The following is a 21,712-nucleotide window of genomic DNA, read 5'->3' as shown; positions in this document are numbered from 1 at the left end:
GCAAATTGTTTGCAATTTAATATTTACTTGTTGATTTTGCTAATTTTCAAATACAACTTTTGGCGCAAAATTTTATTTGTTTTTGTTTTTTACCTTTTTTTGATTACATGCAAATTCAGAAGAATTCATTTTGAGCATTAAACTATCGATTGTGCATTGCTGTGTGGTGTGTCTGTTTGCATTTTCGTATGCTGCGCACACAATAACATGTATAGGTGTGTTTAAATTTGTTTGTGTGTTGTTGTTAATTGATGGGTTTGTCAATTGCAGTACATTTGCCTTTCAATTTTGATTTTAATACGCCAATATGGGTAGCTAGCCTGTGCTGTTTTCAACTTATAACAATAAGCCAATACCGAAATCATTCGAAACAAGCCTTCATTAAATAAATATGCTTGCATATAAAAAATGTATGTAATAATTGTAGATTTTTTTTAATGTTAAAGAGCGCAAATTTAATGTTTCAAGCCAGCAGCGCAGCAGTACAACATATTTTGGTAATTAATTTTAATTTTTGCATATTCACAGATAACTAAATTTTTATTTCTGACAAAATGATTTTTGTTCAGTCATTTCAATTTCTGCATAGTCACAAATAACTGTAAATTTTTATTTATAAAAAAAATATTTTTGGTAATTCATTTTAGTTCTCGCATATTCACAAATAACTGTAAAATTTTATACCTAAAAAATTTAAATTTCCCCTCGTGAGCTTCTGTTGGACGGCTTTCTCAAAGTTTGATTTTGGTCGGGTTGTGGTTTTGAGTTGGCACGGCTTATACAAGTATAAATTATTATACATATATGTATATTTGTTGCTTTCGGCTTTCGGCTTCTGGCTTTGTATGTTTAAGTTTATCAAATTGTTGCATTAAAAATGTGGTTTTTGAAACTTTCTTTTATAAACAAATATATAAAAATATTGAAAAAAATATAAATAAAAAACAAAAAAAAACACAAACACCTTAAAATAAAAAATATTAAAAAAAAACCCAAAATAAAAAAGGAAAAAATGTAAAAAAATTAATTAAATATATAAAAAAATAAAAAACCAAAAATATAAAACCAAAAATTAAAATGAAAAGAATATTAAAAAATCTAAAATAAAAATATTCAATCCACAAAAAAAAAAAATTCAAAAGAAATGAAAAAACAAAATTAAAATGAAAAGAATATTAAAAAATCTAAAATAAAAATATTCAATCCACAAAAAAAAAAAAAAAATTCAAAAGAAATGAAAAAACAAAATTAAATAAAGAAATATTAAAATATCATAAAACTAAAATAAAAAAGAAAAGCAAGAAAGGAAAAACGATAATAATCTATGCTTAAAAGTTTATTTTTTAAAGGTAGCGCAAAATTATATTTAGCGCTGAATTAATAAAGCAAACTATTATGCAGTTGTACAATAGCATTTCAATATACATATATTTATGTATATATGTACATACAAACCTTTTTTTAAATAAACTAAAAACTAAATAAAACTAAAGTAATGTGGTTTTAACGGTACTTTAGCAACAACGGCGAAAGTTTGCTCTAAAATACACATACTTTTAATTCTTGTTGCTGCTTTTGGAATGTTAAAGTAATAAAATCAAACTGATATGTCTGGTATCTTGGCGTTTTTGCGCATTTTTTACACAAATAACTGCTATTAATTTAATTAAATTAAAACATAAATTTATGAATGACAATTCATTCGCTTAATGTAACTTAATTCAAACTTCAATTAAGTGAACACATGAAATCTATCAAAAACTTATCAAAAAAGCTAAAAAATTTTAAATCATGAAAAGAGTGAAAAATTAAATTACTTCAACTATGAAATATAATTTTCGGCAAATTTTTTTCAAAATATGTACACCTACACATATTTTTTCGTACACTTTTTAAAAAATAACGAAATTTTGAAAATCATAACACAATTATTATATAAAATAAAAACAAAAAAAAAATTATTAAATTAAATGTTAACTCAAAAAATTTAAGTTAATTTTTAAACAAAAGTTTAAAATATACATATGTACATATGTATAAATTTCAGAAAATTCATGTTTGTGATGTGTTTGAAAGCTAATGCGCGCAGTACTTCATTAAATTTCAGTTTACAATAGTGACGTTGCTGCGCACATAGCCTTGCTAAAATTAATTTGTTGTATATATTCACTGTATTACTCATTATCTTCAGTTTTTATGTGCATAATACACCATTATCTATATTATTCATAGTTATTCGTGGATTATATCAGTTCTTTTGCTTTATTTCTCTAAGTGTACGTGTTGCATGTTTGTGTGCGTGTATGAAGTTTTGTGTGGTAATTTTCTCTCCACTGCTTTGTTCGCTCATTTCTCTTTAAGCTCAAAATGAATCTTCTGAAATATGTCCTAGAAACGATCCTTTGACGTTGCGCTATACTCGAGTTCATTGAGATTTTGAATCTCTTGTAATTCTTGGAATTTTTCATGATCTCTGATGTGCGCATAATTGGCAGCCAGACACATGAGATAGTGCACCAGACTGAGTATGACGAGTAGGGCAGCTAATGTAGCGAGTATAAACATGACTTCGGCATTCTCGACGCCATCCTTGCAGAAGGCTTTAATCTCATATTTATCGCAGATTTTCATATCCTCCTGTTTTGTGTTTGGCGGGAACATGAAATCTAGAAGAAAGTAGTAAGAAAGAAAAGGAGGATAAAGTATGTTAATTGGAGTAAGTAATATTATTAGTTTTTCAATTAATAGTTAATATATTAATTGTGGAAGGCTAAATCGTGATCGTCATACAAACTGAACGATCAGAATCAATAGCTTGTATGGAAAACTTTGTTGTTTGACAAAATATCTTTATGAAATTTTACATGGATTATTGTTTAAGACAACGGTATGATCTTCAGAAAAATTCTTCAGATTGTGCTGCTATAGCATATACATAGCTGCCATACAAACTGACCGATCAAAAACAAGGTCTTACATGGAAAACTTTTTTATTTGACGAGATACATATCTTCACGAAATTTGATAGGGATTATTACCTTAGGCAACGGTATAAATAAAAATTGCTCAGATCGGACTACTATAGCATACAGCTGTCATATAAACTGAACGATCAAAAGCGTGGTCTTATAGGGAAATCGTTTTATTTGACAAGATATCCTCACGAAATTTGACAGGCGTTATTGTCCTAAGCAACGGTATAATCTCCGGAAATTTTTTTTTGATCGGACTACTATAGCATAATGCTGCCATATAAACTGAAAGATTTAACTTTAATCCTCGTATATTTCTTTCGACAAGAAATCCTCATATATCATACAGTTCAGATCGGAGCGCTATAAAATTTAGTTGCATTCAAATTGACCAATCGAAATCTAGACAGAGTCCTTTTTATACCGTTCAGATCGAGTTCAAATATCAACAGCAAAAAGGAAAGGATGTCCACTGACATCACACAGTGCTACTTACGAAATTGTGTTAAATCGATGCAGCTGAGCGAACGTTCCACACTTGAGCACATATTCCAGAACATGGTGTAGATGAAGGTGACTATGACCAAGAAGCATAGAATCAATATCCAAACGAAGTTTAGCAGATATGTGATGCCCATGAACTGTAAAGAAAATTAGAAAATAAAGCGAAATAATTATGACATTTTTCCTCGGCAGTAAAAGGAGTAAATTTTCACAAACCAACAAAAACAAACAATTGCACGCTATTTCAAGTACGCATAAGCGTAAATAATTGCAATTAACTTTGCCATTTCGTCTCACTTTACAACTACTATATAAGCAAGCAAAGTTACAATGAAAAAAATGAGCAGACAATATTCAATTGCAGACTTCTTTTGTCTTTGATCAACGCTTAATTAAGTTTGGAAACTTTTCGCGGGTGAAATTCGTTTCTAATTGTCGGTAAAAGTAGTCGATGTCGCCGCCGTCGGAATTTTTATATAAATAAGCAATAGCTGGTAGTTCGCTCGTTCGCTAGTCAGTTCATTGAAACTGAAGCTTTCTTACTCCATTATTTGCTGTAAGTTCGCGTGCTTTGTTTTGTTTGCATTAGACACTGTCGGTGCAGTGAAAATGTCGCATCATCTTAATATTTATACTTTTTTTGATTGTCTATTGGCGTTGAGCCACGAACTTCACTTCTTCCTGCCAGCCAAATCAGTTATGCGACTCACTTTGTTTCATGTTATTAACTTGTATGTATGTATGTATGTGTGTGTCTGTGCGTGTATTTGTAAAACATTGTCTGCTGCTGTCTTCCAACGGTTGGTTAGTTGACTGGCAAACATTTTTTTTGGTTTAGTTTTGTTGTAGTACTTGTTTTATTTTTTTTTTTGCTTTTCACTTACCACTGCGCACGAGATGCGTCCACCCACTCGTGAACGCCACGCGCGATAGACCTTGTACCGTGTCGCTCCAGTTGCGAGGAAACCAACGAAGAGTATCATGAAGCCAAGCGCCGCCATTCCCGCAGCAATTATGACGAAAATCATTTGAATCGCTTCAATCCTGTAAAATTAAATGAATGCACAATTAGAGTCGGTTACATTAGTTGAAGAGATACCCGAGCGGTTTTCCGTTGGTATCTATGGTTTTTATGTAAGTGAGTTTATATTTGTACAAAAATGTCGTTTGTCCGCATTATGTAAATATTTTATGTACAATTACACTTATGTAATATAAAAAAGATGTGATATCTACAATTTATAAAATATGCGTTTCGTCTTTTATTTTGGAGGAGGCGGAGTGATAAGGTGTTTTTTTGTTAAAAAAATTAATTGGAGCATAATGGCTGATTCAGTCACCATTCGAAGAACAGTACTTGAATTCGTGGAGCAGTTTTATAAACCATTCGGTCTGAGTTTCTGGTTTATAACAAGGTATTCAAGCTTCTATGGTACCAAAGCCGAATATTTTACTAAAATCTGTTTTAGGGACAATGCTTGAAAGTTCTTGGAAAGTTTTTATATAAAAAAAATTAAATTAAATTTTCATATAAAAAATGATACATCGAAATTCTAGGCAAATCATCCATAAACTTGTAGGTCTGCGAGCCTGAACTTCATCAAAGCGATTTATGAGTATGACCTCGAAATTGTCCACCCATTTAGCGAATGGCGCTCCGCAAATGAGCCGAAACCGAAAAAATCGAAATTCACTCAAGACACTGAAAGCCAATCTAGCTGACGCTTATATGAAGTTTAAAAAAAATTAGATTAATCATGACATTCTTTTATTGGGTTTATTTTGAAGGTGACAATAAAGGTTTTTATTAAATGACGTAGTTTTCTTGGCAGTCCGGGTCAATATTGAGCAGATTGTACCAAGGTCGACTTTACTTTCAATAATATGACAATATGACCAACAGTGAAAATGTATTCTTTTTATCAGTCCGGATCAAATTTGATCAGGTGGTACAATGGTTGACATTACAAAATAAAGTGCAAAATGTCTAACCGTAAAAATATTGTTTTTTTTTTGTTCGGTACGGGTAAAATTTGATCAGTTGATACTAAGTTTGATATTCCAATTAGTAATAGGACAATATGTCTAATCATGGCTTTGGGGTTCATTTTAATGGAATCAAGAGTGATAAAGATCCTGGATTCTCCGATACCACGTATTTCAGTAAGGCAAATGAAAATTCTACTCCGAGAAGAAACCAATAAATTAAATAAATGAAAATAACACCATAATTGAGAGAAAAAAGCTTCAAAGTGAAAAATAGAAAAGCTATATATCATGTATGTGGTTAAATTTGATGACGAAGAGCGTTAATTATTTAATTTTTATTTCTAATTTTCATATTTATAATACATAATTTCTTATTGTCAGAGTTAGTTTGTAGTGAAATAATATATTTCATTGAAAGTTAATATTAACTTTCAGTTTAATGAAGCTTTAAGCCGTTGTAGGCGCTTTCTCAAAACTCAGTGAAAAATATTATGAAGAAAATTCTGACGAAGTCTTTAGCAAATTCAAGTAATTAACGCGCTTAAAGACGCAATTAAAGTAAGGCGGTACACCTCAAACTCAAACTCAAGAGTGTAATAAACAGCTGCATATTACTCCAGCGCATCGAAATACCTTAGATCAACGGTAATGAGCAGCGCTGATGTATTTGTAATTAACGCATATTGTCACTCTGTCACATTTCGGTTGAAATTAACAACAACCAGATGCGTTTGGACCCATTACGCATGGTCAGCATATTTAGAGTGCGGTAGATTTGTAACGAACATACCGCATACGCACAAGTCTACAACTATGTAACGCCTTAACTAGATACTCACCAAATTAGATGTAAATGAAACACTTGATCCATCATAATCACCGTCAACGAGGCGCCTCGATACATCGTGCCACAGAATATGCCGACGCCAAGCAGGCACATGAGCGTCGCTATTAATGTGGCATATGGTATGCGGGACATACATGATTGACAGCAGTCACCTGTAATGAAGGTAAGAAATGCGGTGAAAGTGTGTTACAAAGTTACAGGGGTGGCATGAGTTTAAGTTTATATATACAACTACATACACTACATAAAGGGTATACTTAAGCGACTGCATAAACGAGTATACATATATATTTATGTCCAGGCATTTGAGTCAGCACGACTCAGATCCTAAGTAGTGATGTATGAATGGCTAAAATTGTGCGGGTATTCAGTGTTCCATACAAATTGTATTAAATCGCATCACATTATGTAGAGGCTGCCAGGAGTCAAAGCATTTGAATAGCTTGCAAGCTGATTGTCGGTGATTGGGTTGCCAATACTATTAAATTGGCACAAAACGGTAGAAGAGCTTCAAATATGGTATGTGTGCATATTTTTGTATATTACGGTATATGGTGTATGTTTTGTATGGCATTGCCTTTCAAAGAATTTTAAGCACACCCTAGATTGCGCATTATATGAGAATGCGTTTAATTTAAGGGGTATTCTAGTCTAAAAAATTTGCTTTGTTTTCATAATTTCATATGATTTTTAAATATTCAAATTATTTCCGAAGTTTTCTCCATTTTTGAGTTGTGGAAACTGTATCGGTTTAGATGATTTCAAACTTTAAACTAATTTTCCTCGAAACTACTTTTCTCGAAGCAGTTGCAATATTTTAAGTTCTATCATCAGCCTTTAAATCAGCCGATTTACTTGAAATATGTCATGAATATTCTTTATATCAATTCAAGCAACAAAAAAGAAAAATTAAAATTCGTAAATTAAAAAAAAAAAATCCAAAAAGTTAAAAAATTAGTGTAAAATCGACCACAGTAGTATGTGTTTGCTATGAAATTGTAAATTGTGCCGGTAAGCAGCTTCGAGTGCGTAAGACGCAATAACGAAAATATTTCAAATACAAGAACATGGTGCACCGATAGTGTGCATAGCTCGAATAAATACATAAGTACATATTTGCAGAAATAAATATGTTTTCTAGTAGACTAATATTGGTTGTAAAGGAGGAGCAAGGCAGCGTAGGTATGCATAAGCATGTTTGCGTAGTTAATAAATAATGAAAAATCGTGTAGTTTTTTTGTTTTTTTATTTGTAGGTATTCATTCAAAGTAATCGAATAATTAATTTAAAAATTGAAATAAATTTCTTTAAATATTGAAAATGCAATAAAGTACAAACCAATAGTTATAAAAATATTTGCAGCGATGTTTGACGGTGCGTATGAGTGACTTTGATTTCAATGCTCATTTTCATCATAAAATCGAATTTGTATTAATGTATGAAGTGCATGTTTAATAATGTTGTGAGTAATAACTCCAGGCGAAAAAAAATCTAAGTTTCAGATTGTATTTGTAATATAAAAAAAAAACAACAAAAATACTGCTCGCGGTGGCTAAGCAAATAGATCTTACTTTATTCAGAATAATATAGAAGCACATCTCAAGGTTTTTTATTCAATTTTATTCAGTTTTTTTGCTGTTTATATACACATTTGACACAACATATATGTATTTAAAAATAAATAATAATTTAATTTAAGATTTTCAAGAAAAAATAAATAAAAATGTTTTGCCTTGGCAAATCTTTATATGAAGTGAAATGAAAATAAAACTTTAAGCTAATCCACAATCTTATATTCACAAAACAAAATTGCACGCCAACATGTATATCCTATCCTATATTCTTCTCAGTGTGCATGTATCAAGATATGAATCCAATTTGTTTCCATCAAAAGCAACACTCTTAAACAGAAAACACACTTATTATGTATGTATATTCATACCCTCCACATATCAATATAGTTACGAGCATATATTGGGTAGTTGCAAAAGCCACCCGCACTTTTAGTTCAATAGGTGGCGTACATTTTTCCTCTTGAAACCTCAAGCCGTTTTTTGTATCTATGTAAGTCAAAGCAACATTGTAACACATTTTCAACGCATACATATGTATGTACAGGCATGTATTTCTTTTCAATGCAGTTCATTGATTTGCATAAATTTCATTTCATATCAATTTTTTCTACATCTCTTCAATGTAAACGTTAAAAAATCAAAACATATCTGCAGAAGCTTGAGGAAAGAATTTTGCCTGTGAAAGAGGCTTCAGAAAAACACATTGAAACGTGCAATTTTTAATTTGGTGTCGCATATTTATACCCTTAACATGGTAAACTAAATTTACCACGAAGTATGTTACACCCAGAAGGAAAAATCGAACGATCGGAATCACGGTAAGAGTCATAGCGAAGTGTGAGCTATTCCAGAATTTGGCAAGCAAAGTGCCTGCTTTACTTATAAAGCGCCAGCTGGTAGCCAGCTTCCCGCGGAATCATCATGCGACTGTTAAACTACGTGATGATCACCTAAGCACTGGCCAAGCACGCGTTTCTTTTATAGCGCTAACTAGCAACCAGCTTCCCGCGGAATTATCATGCTACTGTTAAGCTACATAACATCACTGCGCGAGGGTCATCTAAGCACTGGCCAAGCACGGTGCCTGCGTTTCTTTTATAGCGCCAACTAGCAGCCAGCTTCCCGCGGAATCATCATGCGACTGTTAAACTACATAACATCACGGCGCAACAGTTACCGGAGCACTGGCCAGGCACGGTGCCTGCGTTTTTTTATAGCGCCAGCTTCCCGCGGAATCATCATGCTACTGTTAAACTACATAACATCACGGCGCGAAAGTCATCTAAGCACTGTCCAGGCACGGTGCCTGCGTTTCTTTTATAGCGCCAACTAGCAGCCAGCTTCCCGCGGAATCATCATGCGACTGTTAAACTACATAACATCACGGCGCAACAGTTACCGGAGCACTGGCCAGGCACGGTGCCTGCGTTTCTTTTATAGCGCCAACTAGCAGCCAGCTTCCCGCGGAATCATCATGCTACTGTTAAACTACATAACATCACGGCGCGAAAGTCATCTAAGCACTGGCCAAGCACGGTGCCTGCGTTTCTTTTATAGCGCCAACTAGCAGCCAGCTTCCCGCGGAATCATCATGCCACTGTTAAACTACATAACATCACGGCGCAACAGTTACCGGAGCACTGGCCAGGCACGGTGCCTGCGTTTCATCTAAGCACTGGCCAAGCACGGTGCCTGCGTTTCTTTTATAGCGCCAACTAGCAGCCAGCTTCCCGCGGAATCATCATGCTACTGTTAAACTACATAACATCACGGCGCGAAAGTCATCTAAGCACTGTCCAGGCACGGTGCCTGCGTTTCTTTTATAGCGCCAACTAGCAGCCAGCTTCCCGCGGAATCATCATGCTACTGTTAAACTACGTGATGATCACCTAAGCACTGGCCAAGCACGCGTTTCTTTTATAGCGCTAACTAGCAACCAGCTTTCCGCGGAATTATCATGCTACTATTAAGCTACATAACATCACTGCGCGAGGGTCATCTAAGCACTGGCCAAGCACGGTGCCTGCGTTTCTTTTATAGCGCCAGCTGGCAGCCAGCTTCCCGCGAAATCACCTAGCGACTGTTAAACTACATGACATCGCGGCGCGAGAGTCATCTAAGCACTGGCCAGGCATGGTGCCTGCGTTTCCTTTATAGCGCCAGCTTCCCGCGGAATCATCATGCTACTGTTAAACTACATAACATCACGGCGCGAAAGTCATCTAAGCACTGTCCAGGCACGGTGCCTGCGTTTCTTTTATAGCGCCAACTAGCAGCCAGCTTCCCGCGGAATCATCATGCTACTGTTAAACTACATAACATCACGGCGCGAAAGTCATCTAAGCACTGGCCAGGCACGGTGCCTGCGTTTCTTTTATAGCGCCAGCTTCCCGCGGAATCATCATGCTACTGTTAAACTACATAACATCACGGCGCGAACGTCATGTAAGCACTGGCCAGGCACGGTGCCTGCGTTTCTTTTATAGCGCCAGCTGGCAGCCAGCTTCCCGCGAAATCACCTAGCGACTGTTAAACTACATGACATCGCGGCGCGAGAGTCATCTAAGCACTGGCCAGGCATGGTGCCTGCGTTTCCTTTATAGCGGCAGCTTCCGGCGGAATCATCATGCTACTGTTAAACTACATAACATCACGGCGCGAACGTCATGTAAGCACTGGCCAGGCACGGTGCCTGCGTTTCTTTTATAGCGCCAGCTGGCAGCCAGCTTCCCGCGAAATCACCTAGCGACTGTTAAACTACATGACATCGCGGCGCGAAAGTCATCTAAGCACTGGCCAGGCACGGTGCCTGCGTTTTTTTATAGCGCCAGCTTCCCGCGGAATCATCATGCTACTGTTAAACTACATAACATCACGGCGCGAAAGTCATCTAAGCACTGGCCAAGCACGGTGCCTGCGTTTCTTTTATAGAGCCAACTAGCAGCCAGCTTCCCGCGGAATCATCATGCTACTGTTAAACTACATAACATCACGACGCAACAGTTACCGGAGCACTGGCCAGGCACGGTGCCTGCGTTTCTTTTATAGCGCCAGCTGGCAGCCAGCTTCCCGCGAAATCACCTAGCGACTGTTAAACTACATGACATCGCGGCGCGAGAGTCATCTAAGCACTGGCCAGGCATGGTGCCTGCGTTTCCTTTATAGCGCCAGCTGGCAGCCAGCTTCCCGCGGAATCATCATGCCACTGTTAAACTATATAACATCACAGCGCGAAAGTCATCTAAGCACTGGCCAGGCACGGTGCCTGCGTTTCTTTTATAGCGGCAGCTTCCGGCGGAATCATCATGCTACTGTTAAACTACATAACATCACGGCGCGAAAGTCATCTAAGCACTGTCCAGGCACGGTGCCTGCGTTTCTTTTATAGCGCCAACTAGCAGCCAGCTTCCCGCGGAATCATCATGCTACTGTTAAACTACATAACATCACGGCGCGAAAGTCATCTAAGCACTGGCCAGGCACGGTGCCTGCGTTTCTTTTATAGAGCCAACTAGCAGCCAGCTTCCCGCGGAATCATCATGCGACTGTTAAACTACGTGATGATCACCTAAGCACTGGCCAAGCACGCGTTTCTTTTATAGCGCTAACTAGCAACCAGCTTTCCGCGGAATTATCATGCTACTATTAAGCTACATAACATCACTGCGCGAGGGTCATCTAAGCACTGGCCAAGCACGGTGCCTGCGTTTCTTTTATAGCGCCAGCTGGCAGCCAGCTTCCCGCGAAATCACCTAGCGACTGTTAAACTACATGACATCGCGGCGCGAGAGTCATCTAAGCACTGGCCAGGCATGGTGCCTGCGTTTCCTTTATAGCGCCAGCTGGCAGCCAGCTTCCCGCGAAATCACCTAGCGACTGTTAAACTACATGACATCGCGGCGCGAGAGTCATCTAAGCACTGGCCAGGCATGGTGCTTGCGTTTCCTTTATAGCGGCAGCTTCCGGCGGAATCATCATGCTACTGTTAAACTACATAACATCACGGCGCGAAAGTCATCTAAGCACTGTCCAGGCACGGTGCCTGCGTTTCTTTTATAGAGCCAACTAGCAGCCAGCTTCCCGCGGAATCATCATGCTACTGTTAAACTACATAACATCACGGCGCAACAGTTACCGGAGCACTGGCCAGGCACGGTGCCTGCGTTTCTTTTATAGCGCCAGCTGGCAGCCAGCTTCCCGCGAAATCACCTAGCGACTGTTAAACTACATAACATCACGGCATGGTGCCTGCGTTTCCTTTATAGCGCCAGCTGGCAGCCAGCTTCCCGCGAAATCACCTAGCGACTGTTAAACTACATAACATCACGGCGCGAGGATCACCTAAGCACTGGCCAGGCACGCGTTTCTTTTATAGCACCAACTAGCAGCCAGCTTCCCGCGAAATCACCTAGCGACTGTTAAACTACATAACATCACGGCGCGAGGGTCATCTAAGCACCGTTCAAAACACAGAATTTTATTCCCTTTTTTGCTATAAGAAATATGCTTGTGATGGGTATTGTAGCTTCGGTGCAGTCGAAGCTTCTTTTGTTGGGGGCAAAACAAAATGAAATTGTATTATAAGATCTGTAGCGTAACGATTTCTTAACGACATAGTTGAAGTCAAAAGCTTTTTGTAAGAATTTTAATGGGTCGTTATGTAGTTTGTGCATTTTTTAATCAAACTATGGTACATATATATACCTACGTATAGTCGAATGAGTTTTGCCTTCGTAAGCGTTTTCATAAAAGTATACACATACAATAAAGGATGTACATGAATCCTTTTTGTATGCCAAGCCAATTCTCTTACATATGCTCTCTCCGTTTAACTTTTGCGTGCATTGAGATTTGTCAGACTAGATTGATTGCTCACCGAATGGGTTGAACTGCTGCCTGATGGCTTACATCCATTATTGGTGTGCGTAAGGCAAAGGCAAACGTGTGCTTACGAAAATTACTATGTACACACCATCTGTATGAGCATACATATGTACATACATATATGTGTATGTTATGAAAAGCTGAAATTTGCATGTATGTTTATCTGTATATGAAATTGGCTTAAATTTCAGAAAATGGCAACATTTGAATACACCACAATAAGTATTGTGTTCTCAAAGCAAGCCATCTGTTGTACGAGATTACATTGTATTGCTTTGATGTGTTGGGCTCCTTTGACTCAATTGTGGAGCAAATTAAAAAGAGAAAGTGAAAAATACAGAAAATATGAAGTTAGCTAATGTGGATATTGGTCCCTTGGTATGCTCTCGGGACACCCACGTCAATCAAGAAGTGTATTTTTTTTTTGTGTAAATGACAGAATTATTATACATACTTAATCATTGTAATGTAACATGTTCGGATGAAATTATGAGTGTTTGGTAAAATAAGCTCTGAACATAATGTATTGAAGGCTGTGCTCTGTGTGGATATAAGTTTAGACTAAACTTGCTTGTATATAAATATTCATAAATTTTAGATAATGCATAACTTTTTAAACATGTAAAGCTTTTATTTGCTGTCATTATTTTATAGCATGGCATAATCCCGAGGGCGGTTTAAAAGTTATTTAGCTTAAGAAAAGAAAACAAGAAGAAATGTTAACTTTGGTTTTACTTATTTTAGCATAAAAGCGCATAAAAATGTTTTCATGTTCTTTATCGGTTAGTCTAATATAGCTATTGGGTCGTTCACTGAGTAATTTAGTTACGTACCAATAGTTAGACCTATTGAATTTTTTTGCAGTCAACTTCGAACTGAACCACTTAACCGCTCATATGTTTGAGCAAGTAATAAGTTAGGCTTCTTTGTAAAAAAATTCCTTAAATTTTTTAGAATAGTTTTCGTTTGATGCGAAGATGAAAAATCGAAAACATATTCTTCGACATATCTTACTGTTTCACTATCAAAAGTGTAAAAATGCAGCTCAAGCATGGAAAAGATTGTGTGATGTGCATGGTATCATCGAATAACAACTCGAGAGACTGCTGAAAGATTAAATTTATCTAGCTCACCGTTCACAAATACATGAAATGTCAAGCATTAATTTCGAAGCTTGGTATATGGCATTCTCATGTTCTTACAGAACGAAATTTGCTTCGTCGCATTAACGACCGTAACTTGCTTATCAAACGTCAAAGAAGGGATCCATTTTGTGAAGCGCATCGTTACTGGTGACGAAAATTTGGTTTTTTACAAAAATGTAAAGGATGTCGAAATCCACTCGGACCCCTTTTGCCTACAAGGATCAAAAACTTTATTTATTTTCTCTTATGGAAGTTGGCAAAAGATCAAACTGCAGCTATATACCAAAATTCAAATTGAAAGTTGGCACTTCGCGTGTTTTTCGAATCGGTAATTTCTGTAAGTTGGTAATACATCTATGATATAGTCAATATGATCGATTTTTACTATGTCTGAATTTATTGAACAAAGAAGTGCGATAATGCACCATCCCATACTGCATTAGCTATTCGTGCTCATTTCGCCACATTTTCAACTAATTTCGTGCCGCAACCACCGCATTCGACTGATTTACCTTCGTGTAACTTCTGGCTATTCAGCAAATTCACATGACCACTCCGAGGACACCGTTTTGACTCAATTGAGGATATAAAAGCTGAATCGAAGAAGGGTCTGATGGCCATCACGACGGAGGATTTTTCCAATTGCTTTGATGACTGGAAAATTCGTTGGCATAAGTGTATTGGAAGAGAGGATTAACTTGAAGGAGACGAAATGGACAAATTTCACCTTTAAATTTGATCATAGTAGTAATTTCATAATATATTTTACACTAGTTAAATTGTGGTTAAATTGCACTAAAAAAACGAAATCACTTGAACGACGCAATAGCTTGTTTCAATTTGATGCTAAGCTTCAATGTGAGAATTTTAGCATCTATCGTGAAAATTTTTAAATTCCAGATATGATTCAGATATTAAAATTGCGATAATTTACACAATTTACCTTAGTTTAAGCCGCTTATTAATGCATATTAATTTTTCTCATACCAACAATTTCAGTCGAATGCATTAACTCTTCTTAATTCGAAACAAACGTTGTATTAATCTACTTCATTACCTTTAAAATAATGGCAATTTTATCCGTAAATAATCGGGCACAAAAGGCTGTACGTATGCAAAAATGAAACATTATCAGCTGTGCGATTTAAATGTGTGAAAACTAAAGCTTCCAAGCGACTGATGGCATTGTAATAAACAAATAAAATGTAATTAATTGTAAAATATTGTGCGCGAAATGAACATTGCTGATGGACATAATTTAATGCGAATTGGCGAAAAGGATGCACACATACAAACACACACATAAGTAAACAAAAGGCGAGTGCACACATATGCAAAAACAAACAAATAATGACAGATGAACACAGTTTTTTGTGTACAGTTAACAGAGTCATTATCATTGCTTGGAGTTTGGTGTGTGTGCAGACAAAAGTGCGCTGCAACTGATGAAGTGCTGTAAATATTCTTGAAACGCATAAAACGTCAAAAACATTCAGTTTATGGTTTTTACCGTTTGTACAAAAAAAAATTTAATTGCACTACCATTTAACTTGTTGTCGCATTAAAATGTGCCACGTACAAAAAAAAAATAAATTTCTTGCTTGTGGCGCAAATATTTTCGTTCATTTTAGTTTGGCAGTTTACCACCATCTACGCCGTCACTAATTCGATTACTATTATCCAGGCGATCAGCGAACGATGAGTGGCAGTCGCAACTGCAACACACATACATTCCGCTACCCAATCTAAAGTCGACTTTAACTTTGTTTACATATATGTAGTTAAGTGGTGCATTTGCCGGCTGCTACGTTTAGGGTGCAGCCACAATCAGCGGCCAACATCGACACTCGGTTGTTGATGGCTTTATGCTGATATTACTCCGGCTGCCACAGCTATTACTTTTGATCATGATGCTGTCACGTTGGTGGTTATTTACCATGGTTTGTCTGTTGCTGGTTGTCGTTAGTGCGACAATATTTAGGCGGTGGAGGCGTCCAAAACACCAATGGTTTGTTTGAGTTCTCGGCATTTGTGCATATTTGGATAGCAATCTAACGGCAAATAGAACACACACATACTTTTCTTTGTATGAATAAGTATATCGTCATTGAAAGAGGAACGCGCTAACTCCATATTACATACATATATACAAATTTTATTACTGTTAGCAGCTTTTAGAAATAGCACTTGAACTGACGGACGGAAAAACGGTGAGAAGACACTCAGCTGCCCTAAGTCAGAAACAACAGCGAGGTAAACGACCCATATAAATCGAGGAATAAATCCGTTTCAACGACAGCCGGATCTAAACAGCCGGAACGGACTCGTGTTTTATGCGGTCAAGGACTGTCATCAGCTCGGCACCATTCCTCAAAATTTCTGCAGGAATGTCTTCTGTCACTGCAACAACAACAACACATATAACTAGGAGCAGAAACTCAGCCAAATACTCAAAATTATTTGTAATTATGTACATATGTAATGTTGTTCAGTAGAAACCATAAATTTGAAATATTTGAGTTTTTATTAACCAAAAACAAATTATTCAATTATTAAACGATGTGTATCTATTTCAATGACCATATGTGTAAATATGCTTTGCGTAAAGGACTTTTGCCAATAACCTTAAAATAATGATATTTGCATGTCGATTCGTCAAAAGACTCTATGCTGCCCTGTTGGCTTACTTGAAATGGCGTCGGTAATGGTAATGGCTATGTTAATGGCAGCAGCCCTGCATGCGCCACAAAAACAACATTGATGGCTACAGCACTAACGTACAAGTATGTATGTATATGTACATACATATATACATATCCATTCATCTGCATGTTTCATACACAAGTGGGAGCAGCAGAGTTTAAATGGCGGCATAAAACACGAATGTCAGCTTGGCTATTGTTACTCAAGTAATTGCAGGGCAGCGCGACAGCAGGTGTTTGTTTCCTCGGATTTGTGTGCAATTTAACACCTTAAATATGCAAGTATTGGTGTTTAAATATGTTACATTTTCAGCGGTGTTCCTTGTGGGGAAAAAGTGTCAATGAAGAAGAATTTAAATTTCAATGAATTATTACACTTCGAACGAAGCTTTAACGTTGATATCAGTAATAACTAATTGAAGGTCGATTTAATATTTTTCCGATATTACATATCATAAATATAATGATTTTTAACTAAAACAAAAAAAAAAAACAATACTTACATTACAAATTTTCTTATTTCTGATTTTAAAAACCTACACGGTCGCTCTGTGTTGAAAATTTGAGAGATATGTTACCACAAAACTAAACATTTCTTCAACAAAATTGAAATATGAGATATTCGAATAAATTTTTAATACTTTAAAGATTTACTTTCAAATGAAATATTTAATTAATTAATTGATTATTTAATAATAATTCTTCAATATTTCGGTTGAAAAAGCGCTTTTAATTTGAAAAAAGATAATACCTAAATATTTCCGATTTATACATCCTGCCTTGAGTACCGGCCGATTGTTTGTAAATACATGTGTATATATTTATATAACTGTTTTTGTTTATCTGTCAGCTTACTTAATATTTGTTTTATTTTGTTGTTTGTTGATTTCACCATTTGCTTGCATGTCTGTCTAGCAACCTCTTATCACAACATCTTCTCCTTTCGCTGTACTGTGTATATAAAGAGGTGCAAACCAGTACTCCCAATCCACCAGCAGCGCTTACTTAAGTATGCAACGCACATATGTACATTACGACGTGTCACAAAACGGAAGGAAATCAATTGTGTGCGAACTCGTTTTGCAGTTCTACAATGCCAGACAGACAGACAGGCAGTCAGACAAATGGGCGAAATTGCTAGCCTGCGTCTAACAGTGCGCACGGTAATCACACTTTGGGCATGAAAAATGGGAGAATCGTAATCGTGCTGTGCTGTTACCCCCGTCCTCCGCCGCCAGTCAAGCGTATAAATAATAAGCATCGTAGTATTGAAAATATCAGTAGAAAGATATCATTTAGTTGGAGCATGACGGTGTTTTTGGTGCTGAGTGTTTTTGATGATGGCATTGCTTAGTGTTGTTGCTGTTGTTATTTGCAATCGCTATTGAAGCTCAATTGTATGCTTTCAACGTTTTGTTCGTTTGCTGGTTTATCAGTACATCGGTGCGTCGGTGTTTTTGTTTGCTCTAAGTATACTGCTGCTCTTGTTGTTGTTGTTTACTTTCTTAGTTTGCGCGTAATGTGGCAGGCGTTTTTAATGATTGCTTGGTGAATTATTTGCGGTTTGCATCTGAAATTGTCCATTGCTTAAATAAAATCACTTTCTTCGCTTTTTCCACGCATTTACTTCGATTGTGTATATAATTATATAATGCAAATGGGACATTTTGTTATATATTTACATGCACATATATATCTATAGCGGTAATTGCATTTAAGATAAATGCTTAATTGAATTGAGTTGTGGCGTACGATGAAATGCTTTGTGGTTTTGCGCATGATAAATTAATTTAATTTCACTCACTTTTAAATGAATAATGCCGTCATTAAGTTGATAAATCAAAGCTTAAAAAATAACTTATTATAATTTTAAATCGATGTCTCAAACAGTTTTCGGGTTACAGCCTTCTATCATCGCTCAGTTCAATGGGCGCAATCAGCTTATCTTTAAATATGTTTTTCTCAAAAATGGACCTTTTAAATGGTGAATTTGCTGGACCGATTACTTGGCAGGCCTAAAACATTCATAAACATCGGAGGTCATTAGGTGAGGTTAGGTTAGGTTGAACCACTGAACGCACTTCGACTACAATAAAAATTTGCGCACACTTTAAATCTCCATTCCCATATGTTGTAGGATATCTGAAAGTTTGAGTTCCCAAATGTTTGAGTCGCAAACGAAGAAAATTAAGAAGGAAGTGCTGATATCTTTCCATATCGTCGTCTTGCATACAGCTTCTGCAGCCGTCGTCTGATAAAATTCTCAACCTTACAAAGAGAAGCTCACAGCTAAGGAAAGGTTTTACTGAGGAAAAATAGCTCACTTGATCTCTTGCGATCAATTGGGGAACACTGCCCCGTTCTCATTCAACTAATGGTAGAACTGGGTTACCCTTTCTTGCCAGTTCATCAGCTTTACAGTTGACTGCGACCTCCTGCGGTCAAGCACCCACAAATGTAGTTATTTATCTGAAGGTGACTGCCCTCCGGAGCAGTAATTCTACTGCTACCCTAAAGACTGAAATAGTCAGAAAGTCTGAAACTGAAGTTGATAGAGCGTTCCTGACAATATACGCCTCCACCAACCTTCCTTCTAAGCTTTGACCCAACCGTAAAGAAGCTCACACTACTCCTCTCCTTCAATAGTTTCTACCAGTACTACCAATAAGTGCCATCTTTCGCTTTCTTTAGACTCTCACATACATAGTTGTGCCAGTAAGGCTCCAATGAAATAATAATAAGTTACTCTACATGTAGTATATGCAAACAGCGGAACTTTTTCGCTAAAATGTTATTAACAAATCTGAAGAAAAAAATTTATCTATTAAAAAAATCAGGAGAATATAATTAAAACTTCCAAATCATTACTGAAATATTTGTACTAAAATTTCAGACTAATCAAGCAAATTCCAATTAAACTATATTAAGCACTAAATGCAGCAATTTAACGCAATATATTAAGTTACCAAAATAATTAGTCAAAATATAGACAGCTCTATGATACACGCGAGAGCACTTAAAGCAATAATAACAATGACCACAATTATACTAACTGATTTATATAGCTGTCTATACATCACTTATACTTAAGTACGCGCAGTTAACTGCACTTTGTGTGGCGTAAATCCAGATTTAGCCAACTTTAATTATATACATCTACATTTACCATATACATAAGTATATTATTTATATGTTATTTAAGCTAGCGCTTATGCAAAAGCATAAGTGGTGTCTTCAACTCTGCACTTTTGCCTGAGAGTACTTGAAACATATGCACGCACAAGTGGTTTTATGTGTGGATCTGTGTGGGCACACTATTTGTTTTCAATGTAATTCAATCACACTGACAAACATCACATAATTGACCCTTAAGTTCAACAATGGACCAAGTTAAGCAATTATAAGTCAACTAATGTCGGCAATTGTGAAGACTAATTGTGGGTGATTTCATTGACTACAACTACTGTTGTCTGCTAATAAAGTTTCACATTTAGAATTGAGCACAAAACAACTGCCAAAGTGATGACTACAGGCAGAGATAGCATAATTATAATGAAAAGTGCACTGAAAGAAATTAAAGTTGGAAATTTAACTATGAAACAGCCTATGCTCAAGGACGCGTAGCATTACATGCGTATTTTAAGCTTAATAATAAGTTTACCTTAGGTCAAAAATTGGACTTTAAAGTTTTGTTTTTTGTTTAGTTTATATTGTCCGGCTGTCACGCTATACATAGACATACTGGTTTTTTGTAATGCCTGATGTAGGTTCTGGTTAATTATAGGCTAATTTTAAGTTAGTTTTAGTGAAGTATTCGTCATATAGAATGCTGGACAGATTCCCAGCACTTTCTGCATGTATCGTTGTGACTTATGCCCATCTGGCCGCATGTGATGCCAGTCAAGAGGTCAACAACCGTCCGGCAGTCCTTTCCAGATCGTGTGAGTAAAAAGTATTTGAGTTTTGCTACGGAGCTCTTGTACTTAAAGCATTTCATCTCGCTTTGTTCCGTCAGTCAGTTCTTTCAAAAATTTTATTGTATGTCGTTTTTAGAGACTTAAGTATTTCTGTACTTGTTCGGTAGCCAGGCGGATGGCTCTTTTAGCATAATACGAGCTATTTCGCTTCCCGGAATTCTTTTGTGAACTGGAATCCTGTATATATGCAGCCGATTTCCAGCAGCCGCTACATATACTGCCTCTCTGTTTCGAAGGACGTTCTTTGACGTAATGCGATGTGAAATTATTGCCTTAGTTGCCACCTGATTATCGCCGTATACAACTATATATATGTCTTTTATGCTGTCTCTTACGATGTTTGCTACCTAAGCCGCTTTCCTGACCGCAAAGACTTCCGCCTGGGAGATACCATAATCATATTTTCCAGCTTCCACTCCATTAGCCATTTTTGATCTGTCTGAGTAGATGATGTAAGTTCCACTGGTGAGCCGCATGCTATTGGGTCTTCCACTCTCTTTTAGTGTGACCTGAAACCGTACCTTCCAAATAAAACGTGAGGGTATGTGGTCTCGAGTTTATTGTGGCATTTAAGCTTATAATAATTAATATCAGTAGTCTTAGTAATAAAATATGAAAATTCACTATGAAAGCACTAATAATAGGAATAAATGTTAGTCCCAATGACATCATTGACCACCAACTCGTTACACTTAAATTAATTCCATTCAACATTTTTATCTGAAATTTTTGCTGCTGACTAATATGCACACCTACCTACAGATAATGTACGCTTTAAACACACGTTCGATGAATCATCTAGTCAAATTCACAGAAATTTTTCGTTTCTCACGGTGTAAATAAAATAATTATTGCAGCAAAACAAATTGTATTAATGCGTGCTCATATCAAAGGCCATATACACAGGCTACAGCAGCTGTTGGCGTCGACTAGCTTGTGTGCTAAGGCACCTTAACAAAAGCTGGAGATTCATTTCAGCAAGCTGGGGAGTTGCTTGCAAGTGACTCAATATAAGTATTGGATCAGACGAGCACAAAATTGATGTGATACGCATCGAGGAAAGTTTGTAACGCGATTACTATACAAATGTATATAATCTGTATAGGTATGTAAGTGAA

At 36.5% G+C, this 21,712-nt stretch overlaps 1 protein-coding gene across 4 annotated transcripts in view; it reads right to left on the bottom strand.

The window, feature by feature from the left end:
* Positions 1-2,319: 2,319 nt before the first annotated feature.
* LOC120778275 (neuronal membrane glycoprotein M6-a) overlaps positions 2,320-21,712 on the bottom strand; it is a 64,502-nt gene continuing 45,109 nt past the window's right edge. For 3 of the 4 annotated variants that reach the window (XM_040110059.1, XM_040110055.1, XM_040110057.1), the window contains 4 exons: positions 6,305-6,464; positions 4,361-4,520; positions 3,469-3,613; positions 2,320-2,666 (listed from right to left, as the gene is read on the bottom strand). In XM_040110059.1, coding sequence (XP_039965993.1) covers positions 2,389-2,666; positions 3,469-3,613; positions 4,361-4,520; positions 6,305-6,464 — 743 coding nt within the window. In that variant the 3' untranslated portion in view covers positions 2,320-2,388. Of the gene's footprint in view, positions 2,667-3,468; positions 3,614-4,360; positions 4,521-6,304; positions 6,465-6,595; positions 6,821-21,712 lie in introns of those variants that run through there. The other variant, XM_040110058.1, reaches the window with a different exon arrangement.

The sequence above is a fragment of the Bactrocera tryoni genome, chromosome 5 (assembly GCF_016617805.1).
Source record: "Bactrocera tryoni isolate S06 chromosome 5, CSIRO_BtryS06_freeze2, whole genome shotgun sequence".
NCBI classification, from domain to species: domain Eukaryota; kingdom Metazoa; phylum Arthropoda; class Insecta; order Diptera; family Tephritidae; genus Bactrocera; species Bactrocera tryoni.
The sequence above is the reverse complement of the archived record's forward strand: the minus strand, read 5'-3'. Positions and strand labels throughout refer to the sequence as shown.